This window comes from Gigantopelta aegis, chromosome 1 (genome assembly GCF_016097555.1).
Source record: "Gigantopelta aegis isolate Gae_Host chromosome 1, Gae_host_genome, whole genome shotgun sequence".
Lineage (NCBI taxonomy): Eukaryota > Metazoa > Mollusca > Gastropoda > Neomphalida > Peltospiridae > Gigantopelta > Gigantopelta aegis.
The window spans coordinates 17,650,209-17,665,656 of NC_054699.1; the positions used below are offsets into that span (position 1 = coordinate 17,650,209).

General features: G+C 37.6%; 1 protein-coding gene across 1 annotated transcript; it reads right to left on the minus strand.

Moving 5' to 3' along the window:
* Positions 1-236: 236 nt before the first annotated feature.
* LOC121391066 lies at positions 237-12,726 on the minus strand. The gene is made up of 9 exons (XM_041522846.1): positions 12,648-12,726; positions 11,925-12,137; positions 11,341-11,390; positions 10,485-10,528; positions 7,639-7,881; positions 6,236-6,409; positions 5,316-5,426; positions 3,690-3,822; positions 237-2,202 (listed from the first exon to the last, which is right to left on the minus strand). The coding sequence occupies exons 2-9, from the start codon at positions 12,101-12,103 to the stop codon at positions 1,802-1,804; spliced, it is 1,335 nt and encodes a 444-aa protein (XP_041378780.1). The 5' UTR covers positions 12,104-12,137; positions 12,648-12,726; the 3' UTR covers positions 237-1,801.
* Positions 12,727-15,448: the final 2,722 nt, after the last annotated feature.

Genomic DNA, 15,448 nt, shown 5'->3' on the forward strand with positions numbered 1-15,448 from the left:
CAATGTATACCAATATAGCAAGAAATGTGGTATATTAAATGCATCATTTTTAATTCATATTTTGGCATGGATAAGCCATCAGACATAAGGCTGGTAGGTACAGGGTTTGCAGCCCAGTACCGGCTCCAACCCAGAGCAAGTTTTAATGACTCGATGGGTAGGTGTAAGACCACTGCACCCTCTTTTCTCTTACTAACCACTAACAACTAACCCACTGTCCTGGACAGACAGCCCAGATAGCTGAGGTGTGCCAGGACAGCGTGCTTGAACCTTAATTGGATATAAGCACGAAAATAAGTTGAAATGAAATTCATATTTTGCAAATGAATTAAAATTTACAATAGCTTCTGGTGTGCCATCAAGTGCTGGCTATACAGTTTTGTTTTGGGTGTTTTTGTAACACTGCAAAACTAAACATCATTATTCAGTCAAAAATCCTAACTGGGCAAGCAATATGACTACAACGTCATTTCATTTGGCAATCTGAGCATTTTCCTCTCTTCATAAAATACTTAACCTAGCCTCTCAACCTATGTGCATTCATCTACCCCCACTCCCACTCCCACCCCCACCACATAGCAACAAACTGTCTACAAACAGCCAATCAATGGTTAGCATCTTCTATTGTGTCCTAGTATGAAGATTAAAACAAAAAAGAGTCAAGAATTGCACAATGGTTGTAAGGAATCTGGTTTTATTCATGTATAAGAAGAAATTGTATTTCTACCATAATGTTTTGTAACATGTAAAGGGATCGAAATGTTGCCATCCCAGCCAGGTTTTGCCGGTCAACATCACCACACGGGCCGGGAATATATTTTTGCCTACCGGCAATTATTTCGCATTTATACTTTATGGTCATGTTTTGGTCTCGCAGGTTTTGATTTGGTCCGATAGAATTTGTAGCTTACCGGATAAAATATTCAGCAGGAATTTAGCTTACCAGACCAAATACTGTAGATCCTGAAATTAAAGCGATCATAATATTACTGCGAAAACTGCGAGTTCGCATTATTCACATTAATAATATTACGCATTTATTTCTATGTGTTGTCTATGTGTCACATATTAAACACAACCCCCCAAAAATTAAAATTCTAATATACATTGCATTTATAAAACAGAACTGGCAAACAATTCACTGTAGGCAAGACAGACTAAATATTGAATAATCCAACAAGTTATGTGTCACACGCGATTAAAATTATAATACATTTATAAAACAACTGGAGCATAATTAAACATAGATGAGACAGACTAATTGTCCAATAGTCCAGCCAGCTGCCAGCCATGTGGGACGATTGCAGGGTCTTTGGCCACCCTGTCAAAAGCCGACACGCTCCATCGCGCATGAATAGGTTTTAGCATGCTAATATTGCGGTCAATCTTTTCTTTGTCTTTACTGTTCAAGTTCCCTGCAACTGTGTTGGCATACAGTTGTAATGGTACATGTATGCTAATGTTTAGCCAGATTTAGGTAACTATACATGTTTGCCGCAAAAATAGGTTTTAAGTTCATTTCACCAAAAACACTAAGGACTAAACAGGTTAACTGATGTGTACACAGATACGTTAGTAAGTTGATCTCATTGAGGACGCCTGTAACTTGGATTTAACCAAAAAGTACACAGTGTTAGGAAAGTTAATATTTCAAAGGGAGGCCACTAGCATTAATTTCATGTCAGATTTTAGTCTGCCCACCATCACTCACATTAATTTAGGGACACGTTAATTTCAGGATCTACAGTATTCGGCAGGAATTTCAGCCAATTTCGACCCCGGATGTATCCCATTATTATTATTAAATCATTCCCTGTGTTGAGATGCCCAGCTTCTTCTGTAACTCAAGCGTGGTTCTTCTAAATTCATCCTCCATGGAATACATCTGCTTCAGATCTTCTTCAAACTTATTGAATGGAACGGGCCTGTTCACTGCTGATTTTGCTCGAGGTTTCTTGACATCTTTCTGGACAATTTCATCTTGAGCGGACCAGTATGTATCACAGGATGGTTCTGTATCCTGCTCTGGTGGAGAACCAGTTTGTTCTGGTGGAGAACCAGTTTGTTCTGGTGGAAAACCAGTTTGTTCTGGTGGAGAATGCTCTATTGCGTTGTTCGACCGATTTCCATCCTTTGATGGGAATGGCACTGGGTAGGTCGTTTCATACTTCAGAGGTCTTTCACATCTTTGTGGAAGGGACACTGAAAAACATTTTTTTTTTTTTTAAAATCTCTATTATAACTATTTGCTATCAGAGATAAAAATGCCCTTGAACAATTTGCTGCATCTTAAAAAGTAACAGGTTCTACATGACACAAAAATCTGGAATTCTTAAAGGAATGCTTGCGCAAGGCTTTTGGACTGGTATGTAGATTCGATATATAATGCACATTATTGCTTGATATCAACAAGTATATTATTATATTTAATTAATAAAATGGTTAAATGGGACGGCTATTATATATAACGGGCGCAATCATTTTGTACCATCCCAGTGAATAGGCACCCTGGTGAGCCAGTGGTTACGTAATACAAAATAAACCACCATTGTCAAAGTGTCGCAATAACTAAATCATGTTTTGTCCATGCAATAACATCACAGGGTATTGGGATATACCTGTCACCACTAATGTAAATCATTCTGTAAAACTCTTGTAGACTTTCCCATCTAAAATCACACAACTGACTAATTACATAGTCCCAAAGAAAAGAACATTATCATTTGGGTATTATGAGTGGTCGTTTTTGCTCTAACATACTCTACCAATAGGTCAAATAGTATGCATTTTTTCTTTGGATTTTTTAAGAGAGAACATTTCGTTCTATTAATGCAAATTGAAATATATTTATTTAAATAGTTTATTATATTATCAAGTTATTTATGTTGTTTTACAAGTCAGGTTGATGAAAGGGAAGCGCCTTGTTGTAAATTACTGCATTTGTTTACACTGCGCATACAGGAGTTGGTAGGAGCTGATGTCACTTCGCCCCAAGCTAGAGTACCGGATGCAATGAAAACAAAAGAAAATGGCTGCCCCCAGTTAGCAAGAATAATCATGTTTTGTTATAACTCTAAAATTATGTGTTTTTCGTTTCTTTAAGTGTCAATATGTGTTGGTGGTCCAGGTATGCATCTTTCAAACATATAAGGCTCATATTTGAGTTTAGTTCCCCTTTAAAAAAAAAAAAATCCAGAGAATTTTTTATTATTTTTTAAATCTTTGATGTATAACAAATTGTACAGTAAAACTTGTGGATTACAAAGAAAATGTATCAGAAGGTACACTTTCAGGTAAACCATTTCATTTGGCATAACCCGTTACAAATATATCACTAATAAATTATGTGAAAAGTGACAATAGTGTAAAATATTTTTAAAGTCTTTTTTTTTTGGCAAGAACAAAAAATGGGTTACATAAAACTAGACTTGTGCCAACAACATGCGAGTGAAACAATTGTTCATGCAATTCAGAGGGGTGTTAAAAAATAATGTTTTCTGTAGTGAAATTTGTATGTTGAAACATGTTGAGACCCAAATTCTGAAATGAATCGGGGTTTTTTTTTTTAATTTAACACTTAAGTTGTTTAAACCTTTAATTACAAAGTATATTACTTCATACAATCCACAAGTATATGGAAAAAAATTTTTTATTTAATAAACAAAAAAAAAATCCAATATGCTACTTACTTTGTTCAGCACCATGTCCAGCACTTCTTGGCCTTGACCTAGCATGGTCTTGTTGTCTCTGTAACACAGCACTACACGGTCGAACCTTCTTAGTTTGCGAATCAATCACAGGCCCCATTTCAAACAGGTTAGACTGTTAGACGAAAGACAGAAGAATTTATTAAAGGGACTGTTCTGATTTTGCAGATATTATAAGATATTACTGATTGTGTCTTTTTGGTGACTAAAATTATACATTAAATAAACTTTTTTTTATTTAAAATATCAGTGTCTATATATATCCAGTGTGTTTGTGATTGTGTGCTCATGTTTGTTGCAGTCATTTTTCATTTTACTTCGTAATATATATTTTTTCCATACATACAAAGTTATTGGAAACATTAGGAAGACAACAAACACAATCAGGGCTTTAGACTGCATCAAAGTCACAACAGTAAAGGGTGTTTTACAGACACTGATATTCTAAACAAAAAAATTATTTAAAGGGACATTCCTGAGTTTTCTGCAATTTTTAAGATGTTATCGACTAACAGAGATTTTTTAACGATTGTAATTACATAACATATATATTTTTCTGCATAAAATATTAGTGGCTGTATATTAAACGTGTTTCTGGTCGTTCTCATATTTGTACTAGGTTAAATTTCATTTTATTTCCTAAAATCCAGTTTGGGCTTCTTACAAATATCAAGATGACCAGAAACACATTGAATATACACACACTGATATTCTAAACAAGAAAATATATTTAATATGTAAGTTTAATCGTAGAAATATTTTATTAGTCGGACACATCTTACAATGCAGCAAACTCAGGAATGTCCCTTTAATTTTTTTGGTTTGTTTTTAAAACCACAAATATATAACACAGCGACAAAGACACTTTTTAGGGGGTTAGGATATCACAAACGTTATGTAGACTATGATAATGAGATCAGGGTTTTTTTTATCTGACAGGGCTGTGCTCTATGTTTGCTGTCTTTGTATTTATTTATTTTAAATATGAGCTAGCTATTAAGGTCAATGACAGTCACTTTTCGGACCCTTGTTTTGGCTTTGTATACAATAAATAAAACATATCCAATGGTGATTTTTTTTTTGTATGATATATTTGACAAAAGGTACTTTTAATTTTTTTCATCTTTTAAAACTTAAAATTAATATTTTGTACAGAATTATAAAAAATAAAACAATACTGACGTATGCTGCTGTTTATGCAGAATCAGGATGAATACAGATCTCTGTTTTATGTAAACAAAGAATTCTATTGTATTGGTTAAAAATCGTTCATAACCAAAATTCTATTAATAACATGTACAAATCTTTAAGACTTAAAATGACATGTATTAGAAATTGTAAGAATGGGCTGCATATGTGAAATCTCTACTTTATTAACTTGGATTTATAGAAGCCTGGAATAATGAGGATATATCATATTTATCTCCCCAAGTTATCAAACAACGCCTTAGAGATCAGTACTTACAAAATGCATTAGCGAGGTTATCTGATATACAAACTGATTACAAAATTTCATCCAGTTCCCATCAGCCTCGAATTGAAAAATATGACCAGTGTGTTACTGACAATAGTCTGATGTTCACGTTTCTGCACATTTCAAACACCCACCTGAACATATCTGTGTGGGTTGTCATATGATTCATGGCTCTTCCACTGTCTGACATTATTACCCTGTCTACTGAAGTTGTTGTATTCGGTCTCACAGGTGGATGCTGGGGCCTGCCAAAAATAATAACATTATCACTTTTTTAATTAATTATTATTAGTGGTTGCTGTTAACAAAAATTTTAAAAACATACAAATCATAGGTCTTTGGGGAGGGGGGAGACTTATTGTCAGCATATAAAAATAGCCCTGGCAAAAAGCAACACTGTGTAAATAACAAAATAAAGGTCATTTTTTTGGAGGGAGGGTTGGGATGGGTCGGAGTTGTCTTTTTACCATTATTACCCCAGATCCTTAACAATGCCAATGTTGGGAAGGAAGGAAATGTTTTATTTAATGATGCACTAAACACATTTTATTGACAGTTATATAGCGTCGGACATATGGTTAAGGACAACATGGATACTGAGAGAGAAAACCCGCTGTCGCCACTTCATGGGCTACTCTTTTAGATCAGCAGCAAGGGATCTTTTATATGCACCATCCCACAGACAGGATAACACATACCACAGCCTTTAATATACCAGTCATGGTGCACTGGCTGGAGCAAGAAATAGCCCAATGAGTCCACCGACGGGGATCGATCCCAGACTGACCACGCATCAAGTAAACGCTTTACCACTGGGCTACATCCCGCCCCAAGTGAATGTTGGGAGGCCTTGAATCATTGTCTTACAATGTACAACAATCATAAAGTTATAATTTACGACTGTGTGCACATATATAAAGAACAGTTTTATAACATTTAATTTTTTTATACACTTAATGGTTAGTAAAGTTTTCTTTCTGATTTTTGCAAGGTACATAGAAACAATCACGTACTAATTTAACCCACAAAAAACTGAACACTTAAGGTCATGTACCTTGCTATTACTATTGTTCATAGTGCAGTTTCTACTGGCCGTGGGCTGGATGAACAATTCTTTCAGTGTCACTTCAGCCTCCTGTTCCCTGTTCAGCTGCGGACGCTGCATGCCAGCTGACTTGGAGCGCGTTCTCTGTCTGTTACCGCTTGGGGGACGACGGACCAAACTCGGCTGAAAGAACAAATTTAACTCCAATCAAGCATAATTTATAGGACAAATAAAGTTCAGGTAAAGTTTGAAGTTTGGTCTTTGATATACCAGTCGTGGTGTACTGGCTGGAATGAGAATTTGTTACAGCCCAAGTCTTAGGGCCCGCACCATTTTTACATTAGTAGCGGTGATCAATCCACCCCAGACCGACCACTCATCAACAGAGTGCTTTACTATTGGGCTTCCAGTTAAAGAGTCTTGAGGTGTAGTTGCCAAACCTGAACTTCTTGTCTTCTTTCCTTCTTCTTTTTCTGTGTTCAGTTTCTTTATGCTTCTTTAAATTCACATTGCAAGTTTTATTTTATTTACAGTTATATGGCATTATATGGCGTCAGACATGTGATTAAGGACCACACAGATATCGAGGGAGAAAACCTGTTGTCGCCACTTCATTCGATGAGCAGCAAGGATCTTTTATATGCACTATCCCATAGACAGGATAGCACATACCACGGCCTTTGATGTACCAGTCATGGTGCACTGGCTGGAGCGAGAAATAGCTCAATGGGCCCACTGATGAGGAACGATCCCAAACTGACCGCGCATCAAGCGAGCGCTTTACCACTGGGCTATGTCTCACCCAAGTTGGTTGGTGCGAAATGATTTTAATCAATGATCAATGATTATATTCCAGCCAATTTCCAACACTACTAGATCCCCCCCCCCCCCCCCACATAGCTTTACATAAAGTTGTTGTCAACCATACACACACACCCATAGTTGTACAAGTCATTCTTAACATTAAAAAACAATTTGTTTTGTTTAAAGACACCACTGCAGCACATTGATTAATTAATCATCGGCTATTGGATGTCAAACATTTTGTAATTCTGACACGTAGTCATCAAAGGAAACCCGCTACATTTTTCCTGATGCAACAAGGGATCTTTTATATGCACCATCCCACAGACAGGGTAGCACATACCACTGCCTTTGATATACCAGTTGTGGTGCACTGGCTGGAACTAGAAATATTCTTGACATATGCACACACATAGCTTTACAAAAAAACACCCTACCCTACACCTATACAAGAACCATTCTCAACTTGCATCACTGAACTACTTTCGTCCACAGAAGCTTTATGATTATTTAAAATTTCCCAAAATTAAACTATCATTTATGAATTTTTCTAAATTTATTTTTCTGATTCCTCTCCTCAGCCAACATCGTTGGCCCCAAGTGCTTACCTTGTTGGTAAACCTCTTCAGAAACTGCTTGTCGACCTGGTCTAGATTATTTCGGCTGTTCGTGCGTCGGTGAAGAACAAACTGTGACATATCTTTCTGGTGTGAATCCATTAACTCCTCCATGTAGAGTGATCTCCCTTCCATGTACAGCTGCTGGCGCTGTTCGATCTCTCGCCGTACCATCTCGTATTCCCTTTGTAACAACTTCAGCGATAATCTCTCCCAGTGTTTAACAGAAGATGTCTGTATTTAAAGAGGATGTCTTGCATTTTTAGCAACTGTTAAGATTTTGCAGACTAAAAGACAATTTTAATTATTAAAATTACATATTAATTTAATTTTCTTGTTTAAAATATCTGTATACCAATGTGTTTTTGAGTGCCCTTATTTGCAAATGCTTCAGGAAGGAAATGTATTATTTAACGACGCACTCAACACATTTTATTTACGGTTATGTTGTGTCAGATATATGGTTAAGGACCACATGGATATTGAAAGAGGAAGACCGCTATCGCCACTTCATGAGCTACTCTTTTCGATTAGCAGCAAGGGATCTTTTATATGCACCATCCCAGGATAACACATACCACGGCCTTTGATATACAAGTTGTGGTGCACTGGCTGGAACGAGAAATAGCCCAATGGGCCCACCGATCGGGGATCGATCCCAGACCAACCGTACACTGAACGAGCGCTTTTACCACTGGGTTACGTCCCACCCCTGCAAATGCTTAAAGTTCATTTTATTTTCCAATACATGTTTCTTCGTTTATATGAAATTATTGAGAGATACAATCCAGTTTGTGCTACTACAAACATTATGATGATCAGAAACACATAGAATATACAGTCGGTGTGTTGTCTGTGCCGGAGTGTTGCTTAACTTTAACTGATTGATATACAGTCGGTGTGTTGTCTGTGCTGGAGTGTTGCTTAACTTTAACTGATTGATATACAGTCGGTGTGTTGTCTGTGCTGGAGTGTTGCTTAACGTTAACCGATTGATATACAGTCGGTGTGTTGTCTGTGCTGGAGTGTTGCTTAACGTTAACCGATTGATATACAGTCGGTGTGTTGTCTGTGCCGGAGTGTTGCTTAACTTTAACTGATTGATATACAGTCGGTGTGTTGTCTGTGCTGGAGTGTTGCTTAACTTTAATTGATTGATATACAGTCGGTGTGTTGTCTGTGCTGGAGTGTTGCTTAACGTTAACCGATTGATATACAGTCGGTGTGTTGTCTGTGCCGGAGTGTTGCTTAACTTTAACCGATTGATATACAGTCGGTGTGTTGTCTGTGCTGGAGTGTTGCTTAACTTTAACCGATTGATATACAGTCGGTGTGTTGTCTGTGCTGGAGTGTTGCTTAACTTTAACCGATTGATATACAGTCGGTGTGTTGTCTGTGCTGGAGTGTTGCTTAACTTTAACCGATTGATATACAGTCGGTGTGTTGTCTGTGCTGGAGTGTTGCTTAACTTTAACTGATTGATATACAGTCGGTGTGTTGTCTGTGCTGGAGTGTTGCTTAACTTTAACTGATTGATATACAGTCGGTGTGTTGTCTGTGCTGGAGTGTTGCTTAACTTTAACTGATTGATATACAGTCGGTGTGTTGTCTGTGCTGGAGTGTTGCTTAACGTTAACCGATTGATATACAGTCGGTGTGTTGTCTGTGCCAGAGTGTTGCTTAACTTTAACCGATTGATATACAGTCGGTGTGTTGTCTGTGCTGGAGTGTTGCTTAACTTTAACCGATTGATATACAGTCGGTGTGTTGTCTGTGCTGGAGTGTTGCTTAACTTTAACCGATTGATATACAGTAGGTGTGTTGTCTGTGCTGGAGTGTTGCTTAACTTTAACTGATTGATATACAGTCGGTGTGTTGTCTGTGCTGGAGTGTTGCTTAACTTTAACTGATTGATATACAGTCGGTGTGTTGTCTGTGCTGGAGTGTTGCTTAACTTTAACTGATTGATATACAGTCGGTGTGTTGTCTGTGCTGGAGTGTTGCTTAACTTTTAACTGATTGATATACAGTCGGTGTGTTGTCTGTGCTGGAGTGTTGCTTAACGTTAACCGATTGATATACAGTCGGTGTGTTGTCTGTGCCGGAGTGTTGCTTAACTTTAACTGATTGATATACAGTCGGTGTGTTGTCTGTGCTGGAGTGTTGCTTAACTTTAACCGATTGATATACAGTCGGTGTGTTGTCTGTGCTGGAGTGTTGCTTAACTTTAACCGATTGATATACAGTCGGTGTGTTGTCTGTGCTGGAGTGTTGCTTAACTTTAACCGATTGATATACAGTCGGTGTGTTGTCTGTGCTGGAGTGTTGCTTAACTTTAACTGATTGATATACAGTCGGTGTGTTGTCTGTGCCAGAGTGTTGCTTAACTTTAACTGATTGATTGATCGATTTCTTCATTCACCAATTCATTCAGCAAGTAAAACTTGTAACACAACTGAATACTTAGTCTTGATTATTATCAGTTATATTCAAAGTCTGTTTTGTTTAAAGCACATTGATTTACTAATCATCGCCCTATTGGATATCAATCATTTGGTAATTTGACATACAGTTTTAAAGAGGAAACCTGCTACATTTTTCAGTTAGTAGCATGGGCTCTTTTAGATGCATCATCCCACAGACAGGACAGTACATACCACAACCTTGGATACTCGAGTTGTAGTGCACTGGCTGGGACGAGAAATAGCCCAATGGACCCACTGACCGACAGGGATCGATCCTAGACCGACCATACATCAGGGGAGCGCTTTATCACAGGTCTACGTGCCGCTCCCCTGTGATATTCAAACAAAGGCTAACACAAGAGAACAACCTACCTTCTCAGACTGAGCTGTCTCCACAAGATCACTTGGCTGGATACCTAAAACAACAAACCCAAATGAAGAGAAAAATGACATCTTACCCATGTTCGAAATAAGCACTTGTCCGTTTGTCCTGACAAATGATAATCTGCTGGGACAAGCAAAATGTACCTCAAAGGTTGTCCAGTGGACAAGTAAAAATTTATAATACTGTTTCATTTTCAGCAATCAAAAACATTGTCCTTGCACTTGAATAAAACAAACAACTTATCTGGACAAGTGAAAATATTGGTGGACTTCTAGATTTCTAGGTTGTAGCTCAGTGATAGATTACCCATACGAGATGTGCTAGGTTATAGGATGATAATTATAATGTGGGATTTCTGTTTTGAATTAGTAATCAATAAACCAAGGGGGGGGGGGATGTGTGCATATAAAATTCACATAATTTTTGCCCAACTTCAACTCGTGTAATTTATCTGCATAAATTATTTTCTAGATACGCACTATAAAATGTTATACCAATGATTCTTTATGAAATTTACTCTTTGAGACTATACACTAAGAAAACAATTCCTGTCACAATATTAATCCAGTTTACAGAAGCGTACAATATCTGATAAAGATGTGGAAAGTCTATTAAAACGTGTACAATAGTATAGTGACAAAATTCTATATGAAAAAAACTACAATTTTGTTTACTAATAATAGTCTTTTAAAACTGTTACAATAGTAACGTTGTTTCTTTTTTAAATTAATAACCAATGTAATAATGGGGGTCTAAGTTTAACTTTAATTTGGGTTTTTTTTAACTCTTGCACCTAGTGAAGGCATGACAAAATTTAATATAAATTTTTTAAATAAACTTTACCAACAATGTTTGCCAAGTGTAAATTTGCAGTTTTGTCTCCTTTCCAGGACCTGAAAAAAGAAAAGGAATACCAGCTGTAACAAAGGTTGCATTAAAAACATTTCTACATACTTAACTTCTGTGTACTGTAATAACTTCACTCTTAAAAAAGCAAGTAAGGAATGGTCCAGTTCCCCCCAAAGAAACTTTAAGGGTGTCTGTGTTTATACAAATCAATCCGTATACGAATAGAAAGTATACAAGGTAGTTAAAATCTGTAGAAAGGAGATATGTGACGACAAATATACCATTGAATCGATTGATACCTAGCAGGGAGAAATTCCCCACCAAAGAAAAATATGAAAAAGTGTATTTGCTTAGTCATGGAAAACATTTACTACAGAAGAATTTTTTTTAAAAGTATATTTGCATAGTCGTGGGGAAAAAACATGTTCCAGTGTACAGTATACCATTGAATCGATTGATACCTACCAGGGAGACATTTCCTACTAAAGAAAAATACAAAAAAGAGTATTTGCATAGTCATGGAAAAAAAACATGTTCCAGTTTACAGTATATTGTGGTCAGAGAGAAAAACTTCTCACCTTCTGATGAGGGACACAAGAACATGCAGCTGATCTTCCATTTGTTTAGTCTCAGCTTGACTGATCTGAAGGTCGTGACGAAGTCCCTCGATAATTGTTAGTAGCTGGCCAGTCGACAGGCTCTCCATCATTTGTCCTTTCATCCTCGGGTCGATGCAATTACTGGTGACAGCAGGCATAATGACTCAAATTATGTAATGTTGAACTTCCAGGCTGCAAAAGTATTTAGATATGCTGTTCATATGTAAGATAATATATATAATGATAGAATAAATAAGAATGGCTCAAAAGTAATGTTGAATTTCGGGGCTGCGATGAAGTATTTACAAAAGAATAGCAGGTAGGGTAAGGTGTAAGAGAAAAAATAAGAACATTCTTTAAAATATTTTAGAAATTCATGTTAACTGCATCAAACGATAAAGCTATATACAAACATGTGTGTTAGGGGAAGGGGTGGGGGTGGTTGGGGGGGAGGGAATGAGTGCCAATCAGAGACCCAAGAATAGTATTTTTCCATACAAAAATTTTCTGGATCTTATGAATATTACTATTATGATATGACGGTGACTATGGCGTTTTAATTAATTTTATGACCAAATTCCAATCGCATTGCTATGCACAGAATGTGAAAAGACACTAGAATTAGGGCAGAATAGCACTAATCCCAAACATGTTTTATGAACATATATATTATAGGTACTTCAAAACCAAATCAGTTCTCACAATAAGATCAAACTGTTCCGTATAGCTGTCAAAATATTACACTGTTTAGCATTTTCGTTTCTTGGCGTCCATGTTGTTTACATTAGTTGCCTCGCACCAAATTTGCAACTTCCGGGTTGAAATCTTTAAGGAGTAAAAGCGAGCGCGGCTTTGAATGGTAGTAATGTGTTACTGTTTTTATTGGTAAAATATTATTATATACGTATAATAAATTCAAATTCTTTTATTTAGTTTTTCCATGTGTAGTTATCTTTCTAAACCTTTCGAAACAATTTGTTTTTCGCATGCACGGGGTTCGGTCTAGACTAACTAGAGGGTCAGTGCGGAAACCCACATGACATGCAGCAAGGTGTAATTTCCTTCTGCTCACTAGGGCCTCCACAAAACAATCTAATTAAAATTAGCTCCACTATTACATGTGGATCTAACACCAGCCAGTTGGAGCTCATGTCCACCAATCAAAACCTTACTTGCAGAATCCTGCCAGTGATTTAAAAATAATTTGAAAACATTCCGAATTATCCTGAGGGTATACGACATGTTTCGTGTGAATTACGAATGCGGTAAAACATGTTTTATTTTATAAAATAAATAATTTGTAACGTAAAACTGAAGACTGATTTAGTTTTTTATTTATTTTATAAATAAATAAATAATTTTTAATGTAAAATTGAAGACTGATAACCCACCCCGTACGTATTGGTATGGTTCGCTGTACTGCGGCCACTAAAATAGACTCGCCCAATATTTTTAGAATTTGTATGCTCCCAAATAACGTTATAAAAGGCGAAGTGTGATATTAACCGGCCTCGGTGACGCAGTGGTTAAGCCATCGGACTACAGGCTGGTAGGTACAGGGTTCGCAGCCTGGTACCGGCTCCCACCCAGAGCGAGTTCTTAAGGGCCTAATGAGTAGGTGTAAGGCCACTGCACCCTCTTCTCTACTAACCATTAACCAACTAACAACTAACCCACTGTCCTGGACAGACGACCCAGATAGCTGAGGTCTGCCCAGGACAGCGTGCTTGAACCTTTATTGGATATAAGCACGAAAATAAGTTGAAATGAAAATGAATGAAATGGTCAATATTATATCAGACCTAATGTCAAAAGCAAGAAAACACTACATTAGTCAATGGCAGGCAAACTGGGACCTGTCAACCAATACATGGCACTATAACATCAAGCCACTGGTCAACTCTATCCGACCTAAACACCCAAACACTTATGTGGATAAACTAATCACTAAACTATGCATAGGTAAATCTTCACAGCTCAACAGCTGCTCTTTCACCAAACTAAATCCTGACTGCGAATGTGGCACCCGGGAGGATATGAAACACTACCTCCTGGATTGCACGCTACACAACAGCCAGAGAAGACTAATGATAGAATCAATAACCGAAGCCAACCAAAATAAAACAATTACTCCTAATTTTTTACTTGAATCCTGATAAATTCCTCAAACTCAAAACCTTCAAAGCAGTATACCAATTCGTCCTGTCCACCAAACCAAAATTATAAAAGCCACGTGCCACTCACCGTGCCAGCGTTCGATCGGCGCGAACCACCAACTCGACCGATCGCAGGCAGGATGGGAAGCCGTAGCGCACCCACTGAGCTGGCAAGTCATTTAGTCAAAAGCTAAACAATTAGAAAAAGATCTAAGGGAAGAGCGACCTTCTACACTCAACCGACACGCACTCCAATCTGGGAGACCAACGGAGGGAAGGTGGCGATCTATATCTAAGATAAGTAATTAGTATACCTGTGACTCCCTGGAAGGAACATCCACCCTACGCACTCGAACAGACTAGGTATTCCAACCCGGGGGGAGAACGATGAAACGACAAAAGTACAACCATATGCCTAAACTAGTTAGCTGATATAAATGCAGCTATAAATTAACAATTGCTCAAAACCTCCCGCCTGTACATCTCTTGGATGGAAGAGCGACCTTAAGCACTCGACCAACAAGCACTCCAACCAGAGAGATCAACGGCGGGACGGTAGCGAGTGATTACTAACTACTAGATATGACAATACTGACAATACACCTGTGACCCCTTCGCGGAACATCCACCCTTCGCACTCGACCAGACTATGTATTCCAATCCGAGGGGAGAACGGTGAAACGACACAAGTAAAAGCATATACTAGATAGCTGGCATAAAATAAAATTATTAATCAACAATTATTCAAAACCACCCGCCTGTAAAACTCCGGGAAGGAAGAGCGACATTAAGCACACGACCGACAAGCACTCCAACCCCGGGGTTCAACGGCGGGACGGTAGCGAATAATTAATAACCATTGTTAACCTTACTGTAAATATTTATTCAGGTTCTGAAACTCGTGTGTTGCAATTGGTGTATACCACTCCCAAATGTTTTTGTGGCCCTTAAAACAAACAAGATAGGATACCACTAATTACCACTTTCTCTTGCAGCATTCTCACTGGTCCAATCCAGCCAATCGCGAACAAGGAACCTCACATGTAAATAAACTGCACAATTGTGTTTTGCACTCACACCATGTCTTTATTACTGATGCATGTAACCATGATTGACTAAGGTAAGTCAACTAGGGCAACTGAGGAAATAGCAAGCAGGAAAAACAAGATTGACTTAAAAGACTAACCAAGTAAGCCTACAAAATTATTCTACATTACTAACAGTTACCAACATATAGATACCGTTCATTTTGCCTCAATCATTTCATTTCTTTATAAAATAATTATTCAGGTGGCGGGAATCAAAAGATTCTTAATTACTTAGCTGTCAACTATACAACTGCTACTA